General features: G+C 36.6%; 4 protein-coding genes across 5 annotated transcripts in view; 3 read left to right on the top strand and 1 right to left on the bottom strand.

Moving 5' to 3' along the window:
- prom1b (prominin 1 b) overlaps positions 1-2,121 on the top strand; it is a 40,322-nt gene extending 38,201 nt beyond the window's left edge. Inside the window, exon 25 of the mRNA XM_067403747.1 lies at positions 2,100-2,121. Coding sequence (XP_067259848.1) covers positions 2,100-2,121 — 22 coding nt within the window. The remainder of the gene's footprint in view (positions 1-2,099) is intronic.
- Positions 2,122-3,968: 1,847 nt separating this feature from the next.
- Positions 3,969-10,933, bottom strand: zmynd10 (zinc finger, MYND-type containing 10). 2 transcript variants are annotated; one of them, XM_067404787.1, is made up of 12 exons: positions 10,756-10,933; positions 10,509-10,617; positions 9,764-9,880; positions 9,616-9,669; positions 9,309-9,461; positions 8,841-8,929; positions 8,591-8,682; positions 7,756-7,928; positions 7,316-7,441; positions 5,796-5,917; positions 4,548-4,673; positions 3,969-4,342 (listed from the first exon to the last, which is right to left on the bottom strand). In XM_067404787.1, exons 1-12 carry the CDS (start codon positions 10,839-10,841, stop codon positions 4,243-4,245), a joined length of 1,347 nt encoding a protein of 448 aa, XP_067260888.1. In that variant the 5' UTR covers positions 10,842-10,933; the 3' UTR covers positions 3,969-4,242. The 2 variants fall into 2 exon arrangements, with proteins under 2 accessions (XP_067260888.1, XP_067260889.1); XM_067404788.1 differs by lacking the exon at positions 10,509-10,617 and having other exon boundaries at positions 10,756-10,840.
- Positions 10,934-12,247: 1,314 nt separating this feature from the next.
- Positions 12,248-17,152, top strand: fgfbp2b (fibroblast growth factor binding protein 2b). Its single transcript, XM_067404071.1, has 2 exons — positions 12,248-12,310; positions 16,301-17,152. The coding sequence occupies exons 1-2, from the start codon at positions 12,248-12,250 to the stop codon at positions 17,150-17,152; spliced, it is 915 nt and encodes a 304-aa protein (XP_067260172.1).
- A 4,791-nt stretch (positions 17,153-21,943) lies between these two features.
- fgfbp1b (fibroblast growth factor binding protein 1b) lies at positions 21,944-23,709 on the top strand. The gene is made up of 2 exons (XM_067404879.1): positions 21,944-21,979; positions 22,104-23,709. Exon 2 carries the CDS (start codon positions 22,114-22,116, stop codon positions 22,738-22,740), a length of 627 nt encoding a protein of 208 aa, XP_067260980.1. The 5' UTR covers positions 21,944-21,979; positions 22,104-22,113; the 3' UTR covers positions 22,741-23,709.
- Positions 23,710-27,193: the final 3,484 nt, after the last annotated feature.

The following is a 27,193-nucleotide window of genomic DNA, read 5'->3' as shown; positions in this document are numbered from 1 at the left end:
TATGCATGCTGAAATCATCAGTCTTAGCTGAGTGTCTATAGAAATCAATTGTGTGCATGGATGTTTTTATGAGTATGTACTGTATGGACCCTTTTCACAGACTATGATGGACTTCCATAATTATTAACATTGTGAATCTTGCAAAGTTTTTTTTATATTTAAAAATTTCCTTTTTAATTTAACTGTACATTTAAAACTTATACTTAGCATTAACATTGGTGTTAAATAAAAAACAAAAACTTAGTTAAACTAGTTTAAAAATTAACAGCTATGCGTCTTTCATACTGTACATTATTATATTTTGCCTCAATGCACTTACAAAGCAAAACTCTAATCTGTTTTTTAGTGTTTCTGTTGTCATTTTTTTTATGTATTTAGTTTTAAACACAAAAATAGCATAGATGTATAGCATCGTATTATTTCACTGCCCAAAGCAAGAAAATAGATGTCATGTAACTATCAGCATGGTTTTTATGTCAGTGGATCCCTACTTGTTTTGATTGATCTGTTATAATTCATTATGAAATCTTATTAAATCAATCAAAATACATTCATAGATACAAAATCAAATAGACTACATGAAATACAGGGAAATATTGAATAGTGCAATAACATGACATTCGTTTCCCAGCATGCATCTACTGTATATCCATATATATTGGCTGCATCTGAAAACTTATTCAGCTGACTTGTTGCCTGATATGTTTTTGTAAGAAAATTATTTAAAACTTTATAAATTCAAATAACTAGCACCACATGCATACTGCGCAAATGAGTAACCTCTGAAGCGATGTATGACGTAGGATGTAGGAGTATTGTAACCTTAGACAACTCTTGTGGTTCAAACAAATAGGGCTGTGCAACAAACTCAAGCTCCTCTTCTCTTATATTAAAATCCTCTGGCATTTCTCTTTAAAATTATTGTTTTAGACTTCTAATTCATGACCGGTGTCTTGTTTTGCTCTATTCTCTGTGCTTCTATGTTCACCGCAAATTGAGGTGTACGGCCGACTGTCGGAAGCTAGTTACTATAGTTAGTATTAAGTTTTAAATATGGATATTTTTATTACAAAAACCCATCACTTCACTTCAGAAGGCCTTTATTAACCCACTGGAGCCATATGGATTACTTTTATTATGGATGGATGTATTTTATTTTTGCTTTAAAATGTGGCCCCCCATTCACAATCATATTTAAAAAATTGATCAGATGAAGGTATCTCAGAAGACAGGAAGTGAAGCTAACATTGGATTCAGACATGCCTTGCACTGTATCCTCTGAAGGCAGCATTTTTAGGTTTTCAGACGCAGCCATACTCTGCATGACAGTTTTCTGTGCTTTTTGGAGCTAAACTAAAGACTCCACTTTATTTTTTCTTTCCAAATTATACTGCCATTCAAAACTCAAAAGGTTTATTCAAATATTAACCTGTATTTTTTTTCAGCTATCCATCTTATGACACAATGAGGTGGTATCCTCGGGCCTCAGCCCCCCCGAGACAGCCTGAGTGGTGACACAAATTCACACACACTTTACACACTTTCACACGGGGTATACAACCGCACATGCAGCCTACAGGTACAAAACATTTCAACAGTTCATCTGTTCGTCTCTTATCTTTTCACTATCCGTCTCCTCTACAAACACATTCGTTCATGTCAGTGTTCCTCTTGTTGATTCTTTTTCTTTTATTGCTGATGTCTGAACTGTCTAAACTTGAAGTTTTCTCACTTTGTGTCCATTCATAATCATTCCTTCTTTCCATCTTTCCTCTTTTCTTTGTCACTCATATTATACCTATTAAGAATTCACAATTATTCCATGTTCTACAGTCATGTGCATGACTCATAAAGTTGCTTGCGGACTCTGTTCTGCCACTTGTGTGACATTCATCTTTCACTAAAATCATTTATGTTGTCACTGATCTTTCACATGTTCTTCTAGTCACATGTCACACTGTTTATGTAACATTGCATGACTTCCTGTCACTCCTTTACCTTTTGAGAAGTTTTTACCTGACTCTTCATCTATGTGTACTGGAAGTACTGACATTTTTGTGGAGTCTTTAGTAATTTTTTTTCTTCTTTTTCTTCTACAGTGGTGCTGAGAACTGGAGCTAAATAGAGCTTAGCAAGGTAAGACAATCACATTGTGACCCATGTTACAGTATCTCAAGCTTTTAAGGCTTGAATGAGTCTAAATTAATATTTGTTTTTGTTTTTTAATCAGGGATTGTCTTTAAGTCAGATTCAAACCAAGGACGACAAACGAAGACAGGAAAAAAGGGAAATAGTTTTTTCCAGTTTCTAACAATAATACATACTCAGACCTTAACTGAAGGATTTCAAGCATATTCTACATACAATTCGTTATACATGGTAAACATCAATGTGTTCTTTTTTACACTTTCAACAAGTTTTTGAAAGTTTTGTATGTATTTTGTTAATGTCTTATTTTATAAAATGTCCTTTAGACATAATTGTGGGTACATCTAGATTTTGTACTGGTCTTTTTAACATTTTAAGGCAATATAAAGGGACAACAAAGGTCTGCGATATCTGTCTGCGCACTGTGATATTGTATTGATTCTTGATTATGAAACCATGAAATGGTGTTTCTGAACCAAACATCCCAAGTCTGATGGTCAAAGAAGATTCGGAAGCATTTACAGTAGTAAATGAAGTACTTCATTTATCAAGTTATCTTTTACGTTCTTTTGTGAAATGTTACTTTTTTCTACATTTTATTGTTCAATGAATGAATCAAGTATTAGTTTCAGAAACGTTTCTTCTTAGTAAAAGAAAAACTGTTTGCTAATGTTATGTTAAATGCACTGGAAAAGGCTCAATTTCTTTAAAGACAAATTATCTGAAGCCAATGTCCTAAAAGACTGATTGATCCTGTATGTTTGAAATGTCAGTACTTTTGAAGATAATTACACAACTAAATACAAAGGTAACACTTTATTTTAGTGTCCTTGTTACACATTACATGTACTTACTGTAGTAATAACAGTAAATTATGCCTAATTACACGGAGCTAACCCTAAACCCAATCCTTAACCCTATAGTAAGTACATGTTAATTAATATTACTCAATACTTAAATGTATAATTACACTGTAACAAGGACACCTTAAAATAAAGTGTAACCAAAATTACTATTATAGATCAGTTAATCTTGAGCAAAGATTTTTGTTTCTGTTGTATTTCTGTTTTATTCTTTTGAGTGTCTTAAATATTTTTTTGTGTCCACATCAAATTAATGAAAATAGTTTAATATGTCCAAGTGTGTGTAATTTCTTTTAAATGCATGTCTCAGTACAGCATACAGTGGTCATACAATTCTACATAGTTCTATGTTGTACAAACCAAATGTTTTTCTTTTTTTGTTGAATGAAATTCAAACTGTTAAGGTCCAAATCTTTTACTGATATCCACAAACCCAAATATCTCTCTCATGGCCTTTGTTCTTTGGCAGAGTTACAGTACAGATTTCTAAGGTCTTGTTGTCACCCAGGTTTTGAGACTCACAGGCACTTGTACCAAGTGTTTTGTGTTTTTACAGTGTGTGACATGACAGGTCAACATGGCATGGGATCCCACTGCAAAATGGAGGCTGTGTGAAATTTACAATAAATCAATCAGCTTAAAATGGTTTGTGGTGTCCTTTGTAAAAGGCACAAATATAATTACTGGTCCTGGATTTATTGTGTTTTTGCATCCATTTTAAGAAAGGATTAAAGTATGTTTAAAAGCTCCAGACACCATTCATTGTAACTACATGGAAAATAGTGGCAAAGACATTGTTCAAAGTTTCTTCTTTTTGTGTTCCATGAAATAAGGTCCTTTACAACAAATGCAATAAAGTTGTGTCAGTAAAAATGAAAGTGACTGGATCTCAAATGTATTTTAATAACAATATGTCAGTATAATTATCAATCAATCAATTTTACAATGTGTGCAGATAATAGTTTTATGTCAAATATAATCATGTTCATATTTACAAAGAACATGTACTATATATGAAAGATTTCATCAGGAATGATCTAATTACTTTCTTTGAACCCAATATACAAACAAAGAGCAGCTAATAAAAGAAGACTGTCAGGAACAGTTTCTTGTATCTTTTTTCCCCTTTCCATTAGTGTGCATATAAATATTCATAGTGAATGTGTTCTTCTGTACTTCTGAATCCCACAGCATCTCTCTCTCCATCCCTTTCATTTAGCAGTGCTGTAACTCAGCTGCTGATGTTCAGTTCTTCCTGTAGTCTTTGTATGGCTTCTGCCATGAGTTTGCATGCAGGCTTGTGCTTGGGCCAGTGTTTCACCTGACACTCTCTACAGAGAAACACCAGACAAAATTATTAACAATCATATGATCCTGAACAAATACTGACGAAGCCAACACGTGAAAGGGCAATTAAAATGTATTATTTTTACTAGTTTATACATTAAGGACATTACTATAGTAAAGGACTGATAAGTCACATAAAGGGGTCAAATCTATTACACAAACAATAACACAAAAAATGTGTTGCTTCACCTGTTGCAGTACCACTCCCCCTGACAGCGGGAGCAGCGTTTTGCACCCGATCTTCCACAGGCTCCACACTTGGGTTTGTCTGGGATTAGATTCTCCATCACATCCAGATTATATGTCTGCGCCAACCTAATCAGAAGGGCACAGATAAACAACTCTATCATGACAACTCTCATAAGACTTTTAGCATGGTAATGGATATGACAAAGTTAATGTATTTGGCCTTGGCGGAATAGATCTGCCATGCTGCTGCTGTTGATTATTGCTGTTGCTGAAGATTATTATTGCTGCTGCAGAGCAAGTACAGGAACTTGCTACTGGCAATACAAACACTGATACTCTGCTGTGGCATGTAAGACATATGCTGCTTCACAAAGAGCATATATATATAAAAATTACCCATAACAGATCTATACAGGTAGATCTGGGGAAGGTGTAGGGTTTCAGAGGAACTGCAAGTAAAAGCTAACCAGCAATTTAAATGTCAAGCAGCAAGCTCATTGGCTGCAGATATGACAGGAACCAATGAGAATGTCCCATGTAGTAAACAATGTACATGTCATCAGGCTGCATTAAAGGTGCTAAAGAGGATCTTTTCGTCAACTGAGAAACCAAAGACTACTGAGTTTTTGAAATGAGCGCATGCGTAAGAACAACCCCCCTCCTTCGAACGAACGCCTCCCAAAACTCGTAAACACTCGTATTGGAACATGAGTGTGTACCACCGGCATTGGCTGTGTCGTGTTAGTGGATTCATTTTGTCGGACTCACCGCAGGTAACTCATAATCTGCAGTTGTTACTCCTGTCTCCGGACAAAAATATTACATGCGGCGCCTGTGGAGGTTGGAAAGTTACTGGAGCGCGCAGCCGCGCACGTCTCTCACAAGGAGCGTCACGGCAGTGATTGACAAGCCAGAGGGACAATCGTTTACACGATGATCGCGTAAACGATTGGCTGATGTTTTTAAGGCCCTATCTCGTGCACAGATGATGTATATTAATATTATTCCTTTCAGTGCACCTAATAAATAGTCTTTTATCAGTTAGTAAAGACAGTTTCAAGTAATATTGCAAAAATGTATAAAACAAAACATCCTCTTTAGCACCTTTAAGGACCCATCAGCCTGTGCCATCTAGAGTTTCATGACAGAACTTGGTATCTATACAGAATATACACATGCTGTTAGACTACTGTACCTCATCTTCTTATCCCTTACAATAGAAATTTCCAAATACGCATCAATTCTCACCTGCTAGCTTGTTCTCTTAATTCACTTTCAGAGGGGTTAAAAACATGCGTCACTTGAAATTTAGCTATGGCTTTCCACTTGTTGCTGTTCTCCGTCACAATATTATTCCAAATCTCTGGCACCTAAATGAATGAGAAAGGTGTTTTGGGTTTGTTAATTTTGCCTTAGGTGACCAAATAGACATGTTATTATCTACTGTTTAAAAGTAAGGATCAGTGATATTTTTTAAAGGTGCCATCGAACGTTTTTTTACAAGATGTAATATAAGTCTAAGCTGTCCCCTGAATGTGTCTGTGAAGTTTTAGCTCAAAATACCCCATAGATTTTTTTAATAAATTTTGCCTATTTTGGGGCATCATTAGAAATGCGCCGATTCAGGCTGCGGCCCCTTTAATTGCTGCATTACATTTGATTCTGAATGAGTTTGATAGTGCTCCGTGGCTAAAGCTAACATTACACAATGTTGGAGAGATTTATAAAGAATGAAGCTGTGATTATGAATTATACAGACTGCAAGTGTTTAATAATGAAAATAGCGACGGCTCTTGTCTCCGTGAATACAGTAAGAAATGATAGTAACTTTAACCACATTTAACACTACATTAGCAACATGCTAACGAAACATTTAGAAAGACAATTCACAAATATAACTAAAAATATCATGTTATCATGGATCATGTCAGTTATTATTGCTCCATCTGCCATTTTTCGCTATTGTTCTTGCTTGCTTACCTAGTCTGATGATTCAGCTGTGCACAGATCCAGACGTTAATACTGGCTGCCCTTGTCTAATGCTTGAACATGGGCTGGCATATGCAAATATTGTGGTCATACATATTAATGTTCCCGACTGTTACGTTACAGTCGGTGTTATGTTGAGATTCGCCTGTTCTTCGGAGGTCTTTTAAACAAATGAGATTTATATAAGAAGGAGGAAACAATGGAGTTTGAGACTCACTGTGTGTCATTTCCATGTACTGAACTCTTGTTATTTAACTATGCCAAGATAAATTCAATTTTTGATTCTAGGGCACCTTTAATGTTTTTGAAAGAAGTCTGTTATGCTCACCAAGGCTGCAATTATTTGATCAAAAATACAGTACAATTAAAATTTAAAATAACTGGTCTCCATTTCAATATATTTTAAAATGTATTTTAATCCAGTGATGGCAAAGCTGAATATTCAGCAGCCATTACCTCAGCCTTCAGAATTTATTCTATTATGCTTATATTAATATTTGGTGCTCAAGAAACATTCCTTATTATTATTATTACTGTTGAAAACAGTTCTACCTAATATTTTTGTGAAAACCTTGATGCATCTTTTTCAAGATTCTTTGGTGAATAAAAAGTTCAAAAGGACAGTATTTATTTGAAATAGAATTTACAATGTAAATGTCTTAACTGTCACCTTTGAACAATTTAATGCTGAATAAAAGTATTCATGTATTTTAAAAATATTACTGACCCCAGACTTTTGATTAGTAGTGTACTGTATGTGTGTGCATTTGCTGGAGTACCTGTTCCAAGATTAGATCTTTTTTAGGGGCCACTGGATCTGTGAGAGCAAGTTGACTGAGGAACTGCTTGAGATCAAGTAGGTTTGGTAACTGATCTATCACAACCTCCGTCAAAAACCCACAAAGCTGCACACAGAGTCATATCAAGAAACATAAGCTGGAATTAAATAAATCATATATGGTGTCAAAGAACACGTACATATCCAGATATTGTATAAGAGCTTTAAGGCTAAGTGAAAATTTATAATTCAGCATGAAATAAAGTGCCTCTTCTTCCTCCAATATTTTGTGTTTCATAAATATATTATTAAACTAATATTCTCTCAATATGCATTTTTATATATATGTATATATGTTTATATATACCAATTTAAAACACTACAGGAACACTATAGTGGCTCAGCCAGCAACGATATTGCCCCAACTATGTAAAGTCTTACCTTTAAAAGTTGTGTTTTGTTAAAGCTATTGAAATCATATTTTCTTTGGCAGTCTGGTTTGAGCATCAGGTTCAGTAAAGCCATCCACACCTGGCCATCATGTTTATTTAACTTTAGCTGATCTTCAGGCAGGACGGGCCTCCACTTTCCTTCTGTGTATTTCTCTAGGGTACCTACATGGGAGAAAAAGACTATTCAGTCAAAAATGTTACAGATCAATCCTATCTTGTTCATCATATTATCAGACAAGTATGGAAGCTTGTTTCCACCATTCGAATAAAAAATAAAAAAATGTAATTATACATTTTGTAACATTACAATACAATTATACATACATAATAACTGTGCATATGATTTTATTTTATTCTCAATTAAATTTTGTCCCACTTTATGAGCACTTTTCCTGTGCAGTGCTGCTCATGAAACTATTTGATCCATTCCTATGTGACATTGTGTAAAGCTTGCAAAGGGGGATGGAGCTTAGTATAGGGTCAATTGACCCTTTGCCGGCAGTTTGATTGACAAGCGATCTAACCAATCATAACGCCACTTTGTCCGACAAAGCAGTCAGAAGTTAGAAGATTAACCTCGGTGGACTTGAACTTGAAAAATGGTGTGTACTGATGTCTTTCTGCGTTTGAAACAACATTCCTTCTGATGTTCATTCATGTTTATTTGATGCTATAAATGAACTAGTAGGAATAGATGATCGGTTCACAAGCCGTAGTGTTCTGTAATTTGATCCCTATGTATTCTGATTATGAGAGGTTCTTGAATGAAAAAGAGAATAAATATATGATCACACATACGCTTAAAACACCAGGGAGAAACTAACCTCTGTTCCAGGGGCAATGTTCCACTAACTGTACCAGCACACAGGGCATATTATGAGTGCACAGCATCCTCGACAGCACACTCAAACTCAAACTACATTAAAAGGGGAAATTTCAACATTAATTAGTGGGCATTTGTATTTAAAGTGTATATATATTTTATAATTTATTTGTATTTAAATATGTATTTTATCATTTGTTTTATGCAAAATGTTTACTATTGTCTCTTTAAATAACCAGTAGCTGCAATACCTCTCAATGTGATCGGTGATGTAGCACAGTACTGACAGAGCCTTGATAGAGATTTCAAACTCTAACATGTCACTTTGTCTTTGCAGATCCTACAACAAAAATTTAACAAGTTCTAGTAAATCTAATGTAAATGTAAGCTATGGTTAACTTTTAAGAGTAAAGGCCCATCTCACCAAGAATGATAACTATAACAATAACTACATTAGCGTCCACACGAGCAGACGATAATGTTCTGTTTATTAAATGCTCAAGCTCTTTAAACTAGGATGGATTCTGATAGACTGTCATTGTTTTTATTTTTCATCAAAATTGTTCTGAAAGTGATTCCAGCGATATTGTTTCTCTGTGCCATTATCGTCATAGTTGTGGTATGAACTCTGCTATTCTTCTGTATTTCGAAAGATTTTTAGAACCATATCTTTATCGTTATCATCCTTGGTGTGAACAGGTCTTAAGAGTGTTCTTTGCCTGCACAGATGCCGTGTCTGGCAGCTGTGTGTGTGTAATTCGGTCCTCAGTTGGGATCTCTCCAGAGACAGAACGTCCTGCCAGCAGTGTGAGTTTGCGATGACAGTAATCGACTAAATCAAGCACACTATCACCAGCAGCTTCACTGGACTCCTGAATGTGTAACACACAAACACACATCAACATTTAGGTTAACATTTATAATGTGGTCTTAGTTTCTACTTTAGGTGCAAACAATACAATTCTTTTTGAAAAATTACAAATCTAGATATATAAAAACCTGTTTTCTCAGAGAATATGTACTTACTTTGTGGTACATAATTGTCTCCAGCAGGTTTATAATGGTAGCCTCATGGTGAATCTGAAATTAGGAGAAAATGCAATGACCTAAAGAGACTGGAAGAAAATGTATTTAAATAATAGCCTGACATGGTTTTGAAGCTGAGTCCACTTACCACCATATAGAGTAGAAACGTACTCTTTGGATTAAAGTCCTGGAGTTTGCAAATTATGGGTAACACTTTATGTTTCCAGACTTCTGTAAGTATCATTGCATGGATCAGTGTGGGTATCTGGAAAAAGAAAAAGACATTCATAAATTTGGGGGCAGTAAAATTCATAATATCAAAAGAAGCCTCTTCTGCTCATCTAGGCTTCACTTATTTGATCAAAAATATAGTAAAAACAGTAAAAAATATATAGTTAATAATATAAAAACAATATATAACAATAATAATAATGTTTAATTTATATAGCGCCTTTCCCAAACTCAAGTACGCTTCACAATAACAGTAAGGAACAGACAGTCAGTCAGTATTATATATATATACAGCTATGGAAAAAATTAAGAGACCACTCCAAGTTCAGAAATCAATGTTAAGTGGTCTCTTATTTTTTTCCATAGCTGTATATATATATAGGAAATGATTTTATGTGTGTGTGTGTGTGTGTGTATATATATATATATATATATATATATATATATATATATATATATATATATATATATTAACTATAAAAATGTATCCTTAGAAAATCAATAATAATAGATACAGCAAAATATTTGGAATTAATAGCCCATTTTTATAATTTATTTGTAATTATGCTCAGTAAGTTACTTGTTTTTAAGTAAACTGGTACATCAACCCACTTTCCGCAACAAATTACACCGATGAATAATCAACAAACGATAAACAATACCTTTCCAAGAGAAACAAAGAGGTCTTTTATGAATTCCTCCTGATTGGCACTGGCATTCAGAATTGCTTGCATATTCAGCTTCTCAATGAATTCATGCTGTCGAAACCACCTACACACACACACACACACACACACACACACACACACACACACACACACACACACACACACACACACAGTAATAATGGCATGTGTATTCTAGATGAACGTGTTTATCCTAGTTTACCGTTACTTTTATATTAGATACCTTGGGCTTCCGATATCACGCAGTGACATATTCTCCAGACTTTGAATGTATCCTTCAGCTTCTCCGTATAGAAGTACTGAATCCATCGCTTTTAAATGTCCTCAGCTGTCGAATGTGAACAAACAGGTTTAAACCATAGACTGTAAAAAAAGGTTTAAACTTGTCGGCCACCTCTCTATTAATTCTACTTCAACAATCAGCGCGGATAACACCTTCCGTTTCGTCACTATGGTTACAGGTACACAATGAGTGCGGAAGTGACGGAGTTCTAATGACACTGATGCTGGTTGGTTAGTTCAATTGAAGATGGTGAAAATTGTATGTCAATACAAACATTTACATATACGTTTTCTTTATTGTTTTTTTTTTTTTTTTGTTATTCATAGGCCTAACTGCTAAGGTTTTATTAGCCCTGAAAAACGTGTATCATTTCACTGACCTTACTAGCCTATTTCTGTTTACTTTTTTTGTCTGACATTTTTAAAGCCTTCTAAATATCGGTAAAAATCATTTAACCAAAATGATTAAATGATATGGTCCTCTTCACTCCAGTTCAGCATTTTCATTTTTTCTCTCAGATGCTGAAGCAGAGCATGATTTCCTGTTATACAAAGTGAATGAATAGCTTATTTAATGAGGTGAGCTGCATCATTTACTTCATGACTGGCTGTATAACATTTTAGCAAAATATTGTTCCAAACCTCTTTTAAAAAAGTTAAATGTTTACTAAGTCTGACTAAAGGGGTCAACAGGCATAAGAGCTGAAGTGACCACCCAGAAACGGTAAACACTCTCACATTTTGTCTTAAATGGGGAGTGCACTTCAAAAACACAATCCAAACCACAAATCTCAATTGATTTATACCAGTAATTATAAAAACTGTCAATGAATTCATTTGTCTAACTGTTTATATTTATGTTAAACTCATGCCTGGTGCCAGATGTAAAAAGTGTAAAAAGAATTACCAGCTACAGCCTGGCAAGCTTTTGTTTTTAAATATAAAGTAATTCCTACAAAATGATTGCTCTGGTGGAGAGAAAAGGCATCTGCCTTGCTGAGTTGCTACATTTTGTTCAAAACGTTTATTTGTAGTGCAGAAAACTAGGCCTACTCACATGATGTTAAAAGTTACAATTTACAGCATGTGTGTATTGTAAGATAATATACTGTATGAGTGTCATGACACACACCCACACAACACCTTTCCTTCTACACTTTTTCTTTCTACATTTCTTCCTTTCCTTTTAACTTCTAATGTTTATATAGCTGATCTCTGCAGTAGCTAGAAGTATTTTCATTGACTGTCTGTTTAAAAAAAAAAAATTTCCCATGACTCCTCATAAACCATTCTAGTAGTACATGTAGTACTTCACGCAAACCAGACACTAACCACATTGAAGTCGACAAAACACAAATGGGTTCCAGGTGAATTCTTGTGAAACTAAAATGTCTTTCACATCAATAGTCAATAGCCCACTTATGTTAGCACGTATGAAGACCATGAGTCTAACCACACCCGTGTCCCTCCCTCAAACTATCAACACACTCAGAGAAGTAACCGAACCACAAAACCACCTACACAAAACACACACATACCTACACAGTATCATTGTAACTATTTTATGTTTTGGAAAATTAGAGGCTAAACCATATGATCTCATTTATACGTTTTCCATTTGCTTACACCTGATTGAGGGACATATTTAAGGGTGGATCTTCAAGCTTACTTTTTGCTTTAAAAAAATGACATTTTCATATGATTCAAATTGTGAAAATTAATATAAATTTGTAAAACAGTTACATTTGAGATCAGGTTGCAAATACTGTACCAGACAGTAGATCAGTGGCGCCTGCAGCTGTATGGCTGTACGCACTGTGCGTACCATGAGAGGGCGCTAATTAATGCCATTTTTATATTTTACATAATTTTTAAATTGATTATCAAAATCTATCTGCGTACACTCATGAAATATTAAGAGAGCAAGCGAGAATGAGAATAAATAAAGGTGTACGTTTGTGTGTTGTAAAGTCAAATGCGTGTATGTGCGTCCATGGGTGGGCGTGGGTGAAAAGAAATCTGATTGGCTAGCTTAGTTTCCTCATTTTTTCCACACATGAAAAATTACTTTACAGATAGTTAATGTTTAATAACAGGCTCAAAATGAGTAAACGCTCTCTAAAACAGCTAAATTCGACTGAAACATTTGCAAAAAGGCCTAAAACTGTTGAGTAGGGATGGGGAAATGAAGCCTCTTAAAGGGTTAGTTCACCCTAAAACTCACCCTCATATGGCGTTCCACACCCGTAAAACCTTTGTTCATTTTCGGAACACAAATTATGATATTTTTGTTGAAATCCGATGGCTCAGCCTCCATAGCCAGCAATGACATTTCCTCTCTCAAGATCCATAAAGGTACTAAAAACATGTTTAAATCAGTTCATGTGAGTACAGTGGTTCAATATTAATATTATAAAGCGACGAGAATATTTTTGGTGCGGCAAAAAAAACAAAATAACGACTTATATAGTGATGGCCGATTTCAAAAAGCTGCTTCAGGAAGCTTTGGAGCGTTATGAATCTTTTGTGTCGAATCATGATTCGGATCGTGTATCAAACTGCCAAACTGCTGAAATCACATGACTTTGGCGCTCAGAACCACTGATTTGACTCAAAAGATTCATAACGCTATATACTATATAAGTCGTTATTTTGTTTTTTTGGCGCTCCAAAAATATTCTCGTCGCTTTATATTAGTATTGAACCACTGTACTCACATGAACTGATTTAGATATGTTTTACAGTTTTTTCCAATTGCTAACACACTAAAATGACATGCACAGCACAATTATTTAAACTGACACACAGAGAGCAAAACTTCTTCTCAAGTCTCCAAAAGTCTAAACACCTTTTCTGTTTTACACACATTTTGCATTTCAAAATAGCACTTTTTAAATTCACTAAATACAGTTCTCTGCATAAGACACAACAATCTGACATAAAGTCACATGTTTGCCATTTCAAAACACTGCCATTCAAAATGACACTACATGAGCTAATTGGCCAATTACATGTGCCACCATGTGCACCTCAGTGGTTAATTGTTAACACTTCAATCAGGATGTAAGCACTATGAAAAGACCACAGGTGAGAACCTTTTTTTTTTTTTACAACAACAATGGAAGACATTGCAGAGAGAGGAAGAGGAAGAGGAAGAGGGAGGTTGAGAATAAGAGGGGGAGGAAGAGTGAGAGGTAGGGGTAGAGCAGGTAGAGGAGTTCATGGCCAAAGAAGACAAACACTTTCAAATGAAATCAGAGCAACCTTAGTAGATCATGTCATCAACCATGGGTTGACAATGCGTGAGGCTGGACAGAGAGTGCAGCCAAACTTGAGCCGTTTTACTGTCGCCTCTGTCATCCGGACCTTTAGACTGGAGAACAGGTATGTAACCAAAATTTCATGTAGTACACATGTAGTATACCCCATGTCATAGTGTATCAGTTGGGTGACACCTGTTTACTTAGTGTATGACATCAGCCATTCATGAACTGTACAAGTTTCCTGTACAATGTACTCTACTGTGGGGGAAAATATTTAGGCTGCATTGTCCAAGCCCTATATATATTTTTATTTTATTTTTTCTAAAGGACTGAGAGACGACACCATGGTGGAGGAAGGGGCCAAATGTTCACCGGGGTACAGGAAGCTGCCATTGTAAACTTGGTTTTGGAAAATAATGAAATCAGATTACGAGAAATTCAAAGCCACATCATCCAAGACAACACCTTATTCAACAACATTCAACGAGTTAGTCTGTCCACATTGGCTCGCATTCTCAAGCGAAACCAAATCAGAATGAAACAACTTTATAAGGTGCCGTTTGAGAGAAACTCTCAAAGAAACAAAGAGTTCAGACGAGCATATGTGGATGTAAGTACTATATTGACTGCAGTACACTACACACAACATTGTTTCCCAGTGTACTGGATAACACCATATTGAGTGATTTTTGTTCTTTGTTTTCAGGGAGTACTGGAAATGGATGCTCATGCAATCCCACATGAGTTCATCTTTATAGATGAGGCTGGGTTCAACCTAGCAAAGACCAGAAGAAGAGGGAGAAACCTCATTGGCCACAGAGCCATTATAGATGTTCCTGGCCAACGTGGTGGGAACATCACAATGTGCGCTGCCATCTCCAATATGCATGGTGTCCTCCACCGTCATGCCAAACTTGGACCATACAACACAGCCCATATTCTCACATTTCTGGACAGACTTCACAACATTCTCATACCACCAGAGCGTATGAATGATGCAGACCATCAAAGAAACCGGTACGTTGTAGTATGGGACAATGTGAGCTTTCATCGTGCAGCCCCAATCCAAAACTGGTTTGCTGACCACCCAACATTTCTCGTGCAATACCTCCCACCATACTCACCATTTCTGAACCCCATAGAAGAATTCTTTTCGGCATGGCGGTGGAAGGTATACGACCGGCAGCCCTTTGTGCGCATGCCTCTTGTGCAGGCCATGGAAGAGGCATGTGATGAGATTGATGTGGGTGCAATTCAGGGATGGATAAGGCACTCAAGGCGCTTCTTCCCTCGATGTCTGGCAAGGGAAGATATTGCCTGTGATGTTGACGAGGCGTTGTGGCCAGACCCGGCTGTGCGGCAAGATGCTGCCTAATTATTTTTCTTGCCTTTTTTTTTTTTTTTTTTTTACTGTAATATATTTTTTTTTCAGAAATTTTCTTTTTCAGTTTACAATATTTTAGTTCAGTCCCATGTAAATATATCTGCTGTGCTTATGTTGTACTGACTTGTTTACTGTAGTGAAGGAAAAAAAATAAAAATGTTGCAACAGTATGTGTGTATCTGCAAATATTTCTGTGCATGTGAACAATCTGATACATATTTTAGTATTATGGCAAAGCATACTAAAGATGGGGGTGCTTTTCATTATGCCCAACAGTGTGTAGGTGGTTAGGCAAAAATCTGGTAATATGAATGAAGTGTGTGCCATTTCATGCAAAAGTTTGATTTTGATAATGCTCTGTGTAGTTTCGGTTGCAGTGCTTCATTTTGCAGGATATATGAGGTATTTTGCAGTTTGGGTGTGTGGTTTTGTGAATTGTGTTAAGTGTTTTGATAAAACCAGACTAGTTTGAAAAATTGTGTGTTAGCAATTGGAAAAAACTGTAGTACCTTTATGGATCTTGAGAAAGGAAATGTCATTGCTGGCTATGCAAGCCTCAATGAGCAACAAAAATATCTTAATTTGCATTCCCGGGTTTGGGGGTGCTAGTTCTGTGCGTACCCTGAGATAAAATCCTGCAGGCGCCCCTGCAGTAGACCATGCATTTATTATATTACAGGCATACACTCTTGAAACCACTTACACACTGATCCCATATAGAATAAATTGCTCATATACACACACACACACACTTCTCTAAAGATTCCTACAATTAGTTCTTTCAGGCAACTCCAGACTAGAGGCCCCCCAGTCTTGATGGATGTGTGCACTCTGCCCAGCTCAAAGACCTCTTTGTGGGACTTATATTTATAAAGCCAGCCTGCACCTTCTGTTCAGTCCCTTTTTACACTTCCATCATGAGAGCCATATGCAGTGCCGCTCTCCTTCTGGTCTGCTTCATTTGGGCCATCAATGCTCAGGCTCAGAACAGCAGCAACCAGGGGAACAGCATTAACAACATCGAGAGCACCCAACACAGCCGACAGCAGCCTCAGCCTAAAGGAAACATCTGGGATGAGCCCATTCGTTTCAGCACCAAAGCAAAAGATACCTGCACCATGGTGATCTCTGGCCAGGCCAACTTCACCAAGCTGCGTGTCTCCTGCAAGAGCAAGGGCAAGTCATACTGGTGCGATTTCCTGGGCAAACCTAACCTCTGCAGACCGTACAACAGCAACCCTCGGCACTTCTTCAATCAGATCATGTGGGATATGAGGAAGCTCCACAATGCCTGCCAGGGACCACGAGTGTACAAGCCACAGATGTGCCGCTCTGCTTCGGATGAGGTCCAAATGGCATTCCACGCCTCTTGGCCCAAAATCTCCTTTCCAAAACCAACCCAGACTTCTCAGAACCAGCAGAAGCAACAGCAGCAGGTCAAGTCCAGCATCACCCCTACCAAACCTCCCAGCCACAAGCAGCAGCCTAAACCACAACAACCAGCCAAACCAGCCTCCAAACCAGTCAAGCCCGCAGTTTCCAAGCCCGCTCCACCACGTAAACCTGCAAAGACCATCACAGCGAGACCCACTGTGGCAGAGGAGAGTCAAGCAACCAAGATGGCAGAGGAATACTGCTGGAAAAGTCTCCAGGGCGTCTGCGCATACTTCATTAGCTGGTTTCATAATTAATTCATCACCACCTTTGGTAAGCACATCGTTTAATAGTATAACTAGTCGATGCTTCTAGGATTGTATGCAGAAACTCTAAATAAAGATATACTAACTATATGGCTTGAAGCAACTACAGTACATCACTCGGATGCACAAAGTGCAGGTATTTTACATAAAACTAACTCTTAACTTTGGTTTGAGTACTAGTATAAGTACTAGTCATCATATAAAAGACTGTGATTCAGAAGCTTTTTAGTATGCAGTGGAAAGTGAATAGAAAGAGGGTTAGCCACAAAGCTAACTCAATGAAATATCAACTGCTGCTTTACACACACCTGATGCCTTTCTAATCAAATATGAACAATATATTTATGTTACACCTCCTCAGTTTTCCTAAATAACCCCAATGACATTTTTTGGAGACGTAAATACTAATTTCTATTCATTTTTGTTCATATTTTCATCTTTTCTATACTTCTTTTTCTATTCTTTGTAGGTTAACAGTGTCAGAGACTTTCAGATTGTCTGACCACCGGCCAAGTGTTTTCTCAAGTGACCTGTGTTTGTGTTTGTGTTTGTGTGCGTGTGCGTGTGCATGAGATATTGTAATTATGACTGCACTTGTGTGCTTATGTTTGTTTTTCTGTGAGTGAAATTGAAAACAAACATGAAAAAAGAAACTTAAAACGTTGAAAATGTTTAATAAAAACATATTTCAGAATTCTCTGTATATGGTGTCTGAACAAAATCAATGTTACAATTTTTTTTTTTTTTTTTTGCCTGCTTACTTTCATATCTGGACACAAAGTACAATACAAACTAAAGGTTCTTTATCAACATCTACGGTTTAAAAGGTTCTTTAGATTATTATTTTAAGAAGTTTACTTTCCTTATTTTTATTTTGTGTGTACAGTAGACATGCATTGATGCTCATGAGAACAATAATTTTGATAGGATACATTTTTCACAATATAGTCTCAAGAATAACATGTAAATCTGAATCTAAAAATCGAAATAGCCTAAGTATTCTCATGCAGAAAATTGTTACATTAATTTCCAATTAAATTATTTTGAGAGAAAAAAAAATAAAACAAATCTGGTGCAGATCTAACCTGATTAACATGGGTTCTAATAAATTGACCTAAATGACTGAATATTACCTAAATAATGCATATGCATAATTGACCTAAATAAATGCATATTGCTAAACAAAAATCAAATGTCATTAAAAAAGATCAGCTTTTTCTAGAACACAAAAATAAGGGGTGGGGTTGGGAGTTTCAAAGCAAGTATGATTTTTATTTTACACAACATGTCAGAGCACATCAACAACACTAGGGGGCAATGTTACATCTCATTTATAAAGACTCAAATAAACTGGTTACAAAACCCATGTGATTAATGGATGTTTCATGGAAGTAAAGCAAGCTGTAACCATTGCCATTCATCTGACTGGCAGTTAGTCTACTTGGTCAAACAGAATATTTTGAGCCAATCTCCTGAGCTGAGTAATCACTCTCAAGCATCTGATCTGGAACGTTACCGCTGAAAATCACAAAAACATTCACAATAACAAACCTTTTATTATTGACTATTCTGAACTGTATCATCAAAGGCAGCAGTCTGGGAAAAATGTAATTTTAAAAGGGCTCCAAAAAGAAACATCATAAAGAAACAAAGTGAAACATCTATTGTACTATAATAAAATATTAGCAATTTATTTAAACGTGTATTTATGTGTGTGTGTGTGTGTGTGTGTGTGTATATATATATATATATATATATATATATATATATATATATATATATATATATATATATATATATATATATATATATATATATATATATTAGTCCAAATGTAACCTTTTCTGAATGGCAGTCAATGGAGAAAGATAAAATAAAGCCAAATAGTGCAATTAAAGGGACAGTCCACCAAATACAGTCAATGGAAATGGAAACTGTTTCGTTACCAACATTCTTCCAAATATCTTCTTTTGTGTTCAGCTTAAGAAAGAAATAATACGTTTTTTTTTTTTTTTTTCATTTTTGTTTGGACTATCCTTTTGTGACAGTAGAAACAATTGTTTCTATTGCTGTAGAAATAGGAGCCTGTCAATGGGGCACTACTGATTAAACCCATGTGAGTAAGTGTAGCATTTGAGTTCAGATAAAGCATAAGAGACCAGATAAAACACCCTTTAAGTCAGGGTCCAAAATCAGTCCTGGAGGGCCACTGGCCTGCAGAGTGTAGCTCCAGCTTGCTTCAACACGCCTGCCTGGAAGTTTCTAGTATGCCTAGTAAGATCTTGATTAGCTGATTCAGGTGTGTTAAAAACTCCAGAATGAAAACTTCCTGATAATTTACTCACCCCCACAAGCATTTGTTTAAAAAGTATATACTTTAACTGGGGTTGGAGCTAAATATGCAGGACAGTGGCCCTTTAGGAGCAGGATTGGGCGACCCTGCTTTAAGTCATCTGCTATAACAGGCACTAATGGGGCCATGCTAACAAGAAGCCAAAGCTTAAACCCTAGGGCTACAGAAACAGACTGGATTTTCTAAATTTCACACTGCCATGTTGATCTGTAGACAGCTTCTTTTTTTTTTATAGTATATTCTATAAGCCCTTGGCAAACTTCTAACCAAAAGAAAGAAGAATGCTTGTATTTGCATTACAAATACCTCAAATCCCTCCAGATCCCTGTAATAAATCTGTTATGTTTGAATATGTTGCTCAGCTGGAAGATGACACACTTGTCTAAAACAACTGGTGCTGTATGCCAGTGTTGCACAATTTTTTTTCTGCCTTTTTATAGAAAATATTATTATAAATCATTTATTAGTGCACTTTTTTTTTATTCATTTGCCCTCATAATATTTAATCAAAATAACTTTCCCTCCCTCTTGCAACCACATCTCTTCTCTTCTCTGATGATGTGTTTAGGGCTGCGAGTGCGGGACAACCTGTCACTCACATGAGATCACAGCAATAGCAAAACTACAACAATCCAATCAATTCCCGATAGTCCCACCCTACATTTTTTTTTTTTTTTGAGAAGCTGTTTAAATCTGATTTGCGTCACAATAGAAAAGTAGAGACTATCGCAACTTCGCTTCATGCTGACTTTAAGATCCCCACAGTGAGGCTCAAATGGCACTTCAATGACCAAACAATAGTCCTAATAATTTATATTATACTATGATATATAATTTTGCATATTCACTAATATTATTAGTCAAAACCATATATTTTCTGTTTAACAAAGCAAATTTCCAAATATCCCTGGAACCTGGTACCCCCTTGGGTACACATGCACATTGGGTATGACTACTCTGTCTTAACTCTTTAACACAGCCCATTCCCTTCCTGTAAAATGGGTCATAGTAAAATGATGTCATGTGAAGATGAGCTCATGAGCTTTATCAATGTGTGTGTGTGTGTGTGTGTGTGTGTGTGATCATTGCATTTACTGATAACCAGCACTGATCTAGAGATAGCTTTAATAACAAAGAAATATTCCTTGGTTGTACAATTTCTTCTTTTGATCCTTTGGTAAATAAGTAATGAAGATGCACAAGGAAATTGGACATTTATGGATGACTCATTGTCATAACTCAAAAACTGCAGCTTGCATATTCCATGCAAAACATGTGACTGTAAAGACTTACACATATAAATGTTATTTTAGTTAATATACTGTTATCGTTTTTATGAATATTTTTATTTTATATTTTCTGTTTTCATTTGAAATATATTTCATTTTTATTTTAATGTTAATTTTAGTTATTTTAGTACTTCAACTTAATGAAAATAGAAATCTTGCCTTGTAAACTAATTAACAAATAAATAAAATTTATTTTATTTCTGTTAATGTTTATTTTTTTCAAGTAACTAAAATTTTTTAATTAATGATTTTATTTGTAGTTAACGATAAAGCCTAAAGTAAACACGTGTAAAGGCTAAATGTCCGAAGGACGTGAAAATACAGTACAGTGCAAATACATCTTAAACTCTTGGTCCTGTTTTTTGTCTCTCTGTACTCATATTTCTCTTCCTCTAGCCCTCAAAAGTGAGCCCATTCATTAAACTCCAGTGAACATTCCACACATTTCTACAGATTCACAACACCCCAGGAAGACAAAGAGTCTTTGCAGTTTGCACTAGTGTTGTTGCACTAACACTCATTTTACACTTAACTGTGTGCAAACCAGATGAAAATGCAACATGAATGTATACAGTTAATCACTGTAAAGCACTTTAGAGAGGGGGGAGCATGGTGGTATGGTCATATACTATATGTTCTGCTATATAAACGTTTTGTAAGTGGGTCATTGTGAGTGTGCACTCATGTGATGGGGTGAGGGGTCACTGCGATTGTGTTTTTGTGGCCTAATTTTATAACTGAAATAGCATAAGCATCAGCCCAATATAGCATGTCTAACCACTGTTACATGGGATTCAGGAACAGGTTATGGTCTTGTGAGGCCCTGGGGAACCAGCCGCTTGGAGGCCCTAGGTTTTACATGAACCAGTGCATACTTTTATTTCTGGAGTGAAAAAAACAAAACAAAAACGCATGCCCGAGGACATAACAGCTTTGCAATAGCCTACCTATGTTTTAGTTCAGCCTGCTGTAAAAATGCAAATTTATGAATGACGCAAGCAGTGGATTCATGCATGTATGCAGAAAACATTTAAGGGCTTTTCTCCTGCATGAGAGAATCTGATTGTGCTGTAGTAAGTGGGTGTGTCACTCAACATATAAATACGACGCGTGACTTCATTTTGACGTAAACTAGTCAGGGAACCTCATCACCATCTGTCCTCCTAACTGTTATCGGTAAGATCAATGAGGTTTTTGATGTAAAATGTATCTTAAATATCTTTACTATAACCTTATTTTATAATTTCAAATGCAATAAATGACATGTTATGTATTTAATATCACAATTAATGCTTCTTAGGTCGTTGGAAATGAAGGAAATATCTCTTCGTGGGACTTTCGCGCTCCTGCTGTTCCTCGCGTGTCTTTCACAGCTCATCTTTACTGCTGATAGCATTAGGGGAGAGAAAGGGAAAGGAAAGAGACAAGAGCGTCGAGGTGATGAAAACACTGATGTATTCAAAGGAAAGTTCACAACTAAGGACAAGGCGCGGTGCTCGTGGTTGGCGCGCGGAGAGGACAAGTTCACCATGAATGTTACATGTAAGCCTGGAAAAGGGGATGGATTCACCTGTAAATACACTGCCAAGCCTTCGAAGTGCACCGAATATGGGTCTAATTCAGAGGGCTACTGGAAACAGATCGCCAGATCACTTAAAAAGCAGAAGAAACTTTGCAAGGATCCTCGTGCACTTATCCGGGCGGGCATGTGTAGGCGCGCGCCACTGGATGCGCATTTCAAACTCGCCGAAACGTCACAAGCAAAACCCCCCAAGACAGAGAAGACACCTATAACCACGAACACAACGCTTCCGGACAATAAGCGCCAGTGCACGGAACGCACTGACCACAGTGAGATCGCCAAAGAGAAGTGTGGAGATTCCTGGGCGAGTTTTTGCGCGTTTCTCTTTACTATGATCCAGAGCGGAGACTGCTGAGAGCGCGCGCTTTTACTGACAGCCCCCGGTGTGTGTGTGTGTGTATGTATAGGTACTTTTGTTATAGGCTACTGCTGATATTCAAGTTAAAGTAATTTTTTTTTAAAGATGTAAAACATGTTTTTTTTTTGTTGTTTTTTTATTGTAAACATAGAAAAATGCGCTGTCTACTGATTCTGACAATGGGGCATGGGTCAAGATGCCTCCTGGCGTAAGACGGTTCCACCACTTTTAGTTTTTGCCTTGACCACAGTGACACTAAATGTAATGTCTGAAAGATACCGTTTTTAATGCTGACATTTAATCTAAACGAATCATAATGATGTGTGTATTTATATTATATTAAATATTAAAAGTTGTTATTTATATTTATTAAATGGGAATTTGGTATGAGTACATTTGTGAGAAGAAAACTTTGTTTGGTTACACTTTATTTTGATGGTCCCCTTTAGATATTCTGTTGACACATACATATCAACTAACTCTCATTAGAGTATTAGTTTGAGTCAGTAGAATGTCTTTTGGGGGTCCAAAGTTTAGCAGATATTAAGCAGACATACTATACTTTAATGAGAGTTGTCATTTAGGTACAAAGCCAACAGAATGTCTAAAGGGGACCATCAAAATAATGTTATTTTTTTTAGTTTGAGGTGAAAAGTTTAAATGGACCCTTGGGGCACAATGACCCCCTCAGTGGCATAAGGCCCCCAGTGGCATTTCGTTGCTGGTATTAATTTCATGATTATCATAAATAAGATATTTTATATAATTCCATGAATTTACATTTTAACAAGGAGCAAGATGTACCCTAACATCATTTTGTGCTTTAATAATAATAATTTGAATCATCCTTCATCATCAACATCAACATCATCTTTATGGTACACTCTTATATGTTTATTTTTTTCATTCAGCTTCATTTCACCCATTGTATTGTACTGTATTTATTACATGCAAAATAAACGTGTTGAGAGATACCCCGCTCCTGTGATATGGCCACAAGATATTTCATGAAGACAAGCTTTAAATACAGCTTTGAGGCAGAAATGATTAACAAATATAACAAGGGATTTTTATTTCAAAAGATAACACAATATAGCAAGTGATGAGACTAAACAGGAGATAAACCTTATCCTAATTTTAATCTTAAGTATCTTCCTGAAGTGTTAGGGGGATGTTGTCAGATCCTTATATTCTTTTTTTCAGGCTCTCAAAAAACCCTCCTCATACACACTCATAAACTTTGATTGTCCATGGAACAGCAGAAGAGATAAGGTTCCAAACCACAGATTCCAAACAGGTGTCTGTGTGTGTGACATCTGGTGCACCTCACAAAGTGTATTTGTGTGGGTCACAAATATTTTTTTTTCACAAAAAAAATTGACATTTTGTGGTCCCCATGAGGAAAACCGCATATTTTTTTAAAATGTAAAAATGCAGAAAGTTTTCTGTGATGGGTAGATTTAGGGGTAGCATTACAGGGTTAGGGGATAGAATATAGGTTGTGCAGTATAAAACCATTATGTATATGGAAAGTCCTCATAAAACATGAAAACCTGTGTGTTCTGTTCCCTTCATCAGTTTCTCTTCCAGTCGTACACACAGACTCTTTCATGTATCCACACACTTCTGCAAAGAAGTCTTTTATCAAGTCCTTGGAAATGTGCTTATGTGTTTTGACTATTGATAGGGTGGTCAGATTCAGTTTAGTATTTAACATGATATTTTATCTAAAGGAACAATGTTTTAGAATAAAAGTATCTTTCTAAAAATCAGAATTAAGTTAGATTTGAGAAAAAAAGGGGGGGGGGGCACAAACCATTTTTACACTAATGTACTGCAGTTACGAGTAATAAGTGTGTGATTGGTTGAAAATATTTTGCTTTTATATATATTATGTATATAATATATTGTTTATTGTTTTCAATATTTAGTTTTTTATAGTTTTCCATGGTGATATGACATCTTATGGTAATCTCCTCTGTAAGGAATGCTTACATATTCGAAGATTACATATTAACCATAGCCAGGGAGTCAAATTATGAATACACAAAGTGACAAAGTGTTTCTTTGTCTGTAAAACAAATGTACACACATTATAGACTTAAACGAACCCTTGGCTTTTTGACCCCAAATGATGATTTGTCACATGTGTTGATATGCTGTCATATAATTGGAATGTATTATTTTTATCTCATAAATCTTGGTGACATGATTATGGTCAAGGTTCCCCTTGACAGGAAAAGGGGGTTTGCAACAATATGCTTCAGAAACTACTCACAGATGTGAAAACTACAATATATACTACTGTTTTACATTACAAAAGTTTAGGGTTAGTAAGATTTAAATAATAATAATAATAATTAATGCCAACTGTTATTCAGGAAGAATTAATCAAACTGATCAGATTGACATTAAAGATTTTTACATTGTTACTAAAGATTTCTATTTCCAAAAATGCCGTTCTTTTGAACTTTGTATTCACCAAAGAATCCTGAAATGTATCACATTTTCCACAAAAATAATAACAGACAGAGGCTCAGTTTATGGTCAGGCCCCTCTCTGTCCATAACAGTGGACAAGGTTTTGCTAAATTTTGATTGGATCTTGGTGGACTAACACAAACAAACTGTCAAATGCCATCAAATAAAGATGCTAGGACAACAGCCAGACACCTCTTAGAGGGCAAGAAGAAGACCTCTGGTACCAAGCTCGGGAAGGACAGGACTTCTCATTGGTTCTCCTTGTTCAGTTTCTGCTCTTTACCCATCTAGAGACTAACTCCTAAGGTGTTGGTCTGTGACCGCCATAAAAAATCCCTCAGGACCTCCAGATGCAGTAGTGGGTGAAAGAAAGAGATTACAATGATCCATCGAAATCCATTCATAACTATGTTTGGAAACCTTAAAATTGATGTAAACTACACTATTCTCGGTGACAGTTATTTGTAATGCAACACCCCTATACAAATTTAGCTGTTAATGTACACATGAATGAATGCATGACAGTTCAATCTTTTTCCATCATGTTTGGCCTCTATTTGTTTAGAACATCACCAAAGGTATTCTGGTGGTGGTTTGGAGAGTGGAAAAGGCATCTGTAAACTTTAAAGACACTTTAAAGACTTCCAACTGTGTGCTTTAATCAAATGTGTTCCACAGGGGAAAGAAGGGTGGGCCACACTGTGTGTGCCCCCTCTGATGCCAGAAGCCAATCGGAGCACTAGAAGCGCCAAATTGCAATCTCCTCCTAATCGGAAAGGGATAAAGGTACTCTTTCAACAGACACTCCTTGTTCTGAATCTCAAGCCTGCAAAGGTGAGACATAACAGATACACTGTAATATTCTGAGCCTCTAGTTTGTCTAGAGAGACAACAACAGATTCAATGATCTGAGTCTACAGCTTGTGAGGCAGCTACAGATACGACCACGTACTGAGTCTCCAGCCTGTGAAGAAAGAGACCTTAACAAACACTACATTCAGAGTTTTCGTCCAGCGAGACAGTAACGACTACAGCACGTCCCAAGTATCCATGCCAAAGAGACAAAAGCGGATTGACCAAGTTTTGAGTGTCTGGCCCAGAGAGGAAGAACACACACAGAGACATTTGCAATAAGGTTAAGCTTAAGGGAGCAAACCTTCACTTCAAGATTCCCTTTTCTGTGTGTTCCAGATTGTGAAGGACCTTCTACACCTACTTCAGGGCCTCACCTTTTTCCAGAGACGTACATAACTCTTCCATTGCCACACCCAACTTGTTTAGAGTGTTCTCATACTGCCAAGGTAAAACACCTTGACTGGTGCCCTAAACTAAGAGAGGGTGAAGGTGGTCATCCGATGTACTCATCATAACCACACCTTAAGTGATGTGTGATCCAAAAATCTCAATGTCAGCAGTGACTTGAGTACCAATCACTACATTACTTAACGTCCTTGGATGGACGAAAGTAAAATCACTACAGACGAATGGCGTCCACTATCCAGTGAGGCAATCTTTGTTTGGAGACAGCCTTCCCCTTCTGCTGACTTCCAAAGCAGACAAAGAGCTGATCAGATCTTCTTAAGCTCTGTGTGCAGCCAAAGTATATGTGCAAAGATCGCACTGGGCACAGCAGAGACAGGACTGGGTCTCCCTTGTCACGAGAGAAGGCTTGCAGGTTCACTTGGTCCCTGAGGGGAATAGTGGGAACTTTGGGCACCCTTTGGATCCTTAAGGACCTGCCACCCACCGTTTCATGGTTTGCTGTTATTGCAGCTACATACACCTTGAGGATAGAAGAAGACAGTTGCTTCTCTAGGCCCTTCTCTAGGCATTTCAAGGCATATAGCCGCCTGGTAGAGGGGGCTCTAGCCTGCGTGATAGTGTCTATAGGGGCTTTTGCACCGAATAGTTCTAGGAACTTACAGGAGCTAGCCACTAGGATAGTTCCCCGAAAAAGAATTTCTCCCTCA

Source organism: Chanodichthys erythropterus, chromosome 12 (assembly GCF_024489055.1).
Source record: "Chanodichthys erythropterus isolate Z2021 chromosome 12, ASM2448905v1, whole genome shotgun sequence".
Lineage (NCBI taxonomy): Eukaryota > Metazoa > Chordata > Actinopteri > Cypriniformes > Xenocyprididae > Chanodichthys > Chanodichthys erythropterus.
Note: the sequence above shows the minus strand (reverse complement) of the source record. Positions and strands in the feature narration are given on the sequence as shown.

Bases quoted from the DNA above. Each gene is read 5' to 3' on its own strand.
- zmynd10 (XM_067404787.1), bottom strand. From the start codon at position 10,841: ATGGATTCAGTACTTCTATACGGAGAAGCTGAAGGATACATTCAAAGT. The intron at 9,670-9,763 runs GTAAGTGGACTC...TCCTAATTTCAG, and splicing joins CGTTTCTACTCTATATGGTG to ATTCACCATGAGGCTACCAT. The intron at 4,674-5,795 runs GTGAGAATTGAT...CCTTCTGATTAG, and splicing joins TTAAGAGAACAAGCTAGCAG to GTTGGCGCAGACATATAATC.
- fgfbp1b (XM_067404879.1), top strand. From the start codon at position 22,114: ATGAAGGAAATATCTCTTCGTGGGACTTTCGCGCTCCTGCTGTTCCTC.
- fgfbp2b (XM_067404071.1), top strand. From the start codon at position 12,248: ATGAAGACCATGAGTCTAACCACACCCGTGTCCCTCCCTCAAACTATC. The intron at 12,311-16,300 runs GTAACCGAACCA...CACTCTGCCCAG, and splicing joins CTATCAACACACTCAGAGAA to CTCAAAGACCTCTTTGTGGG.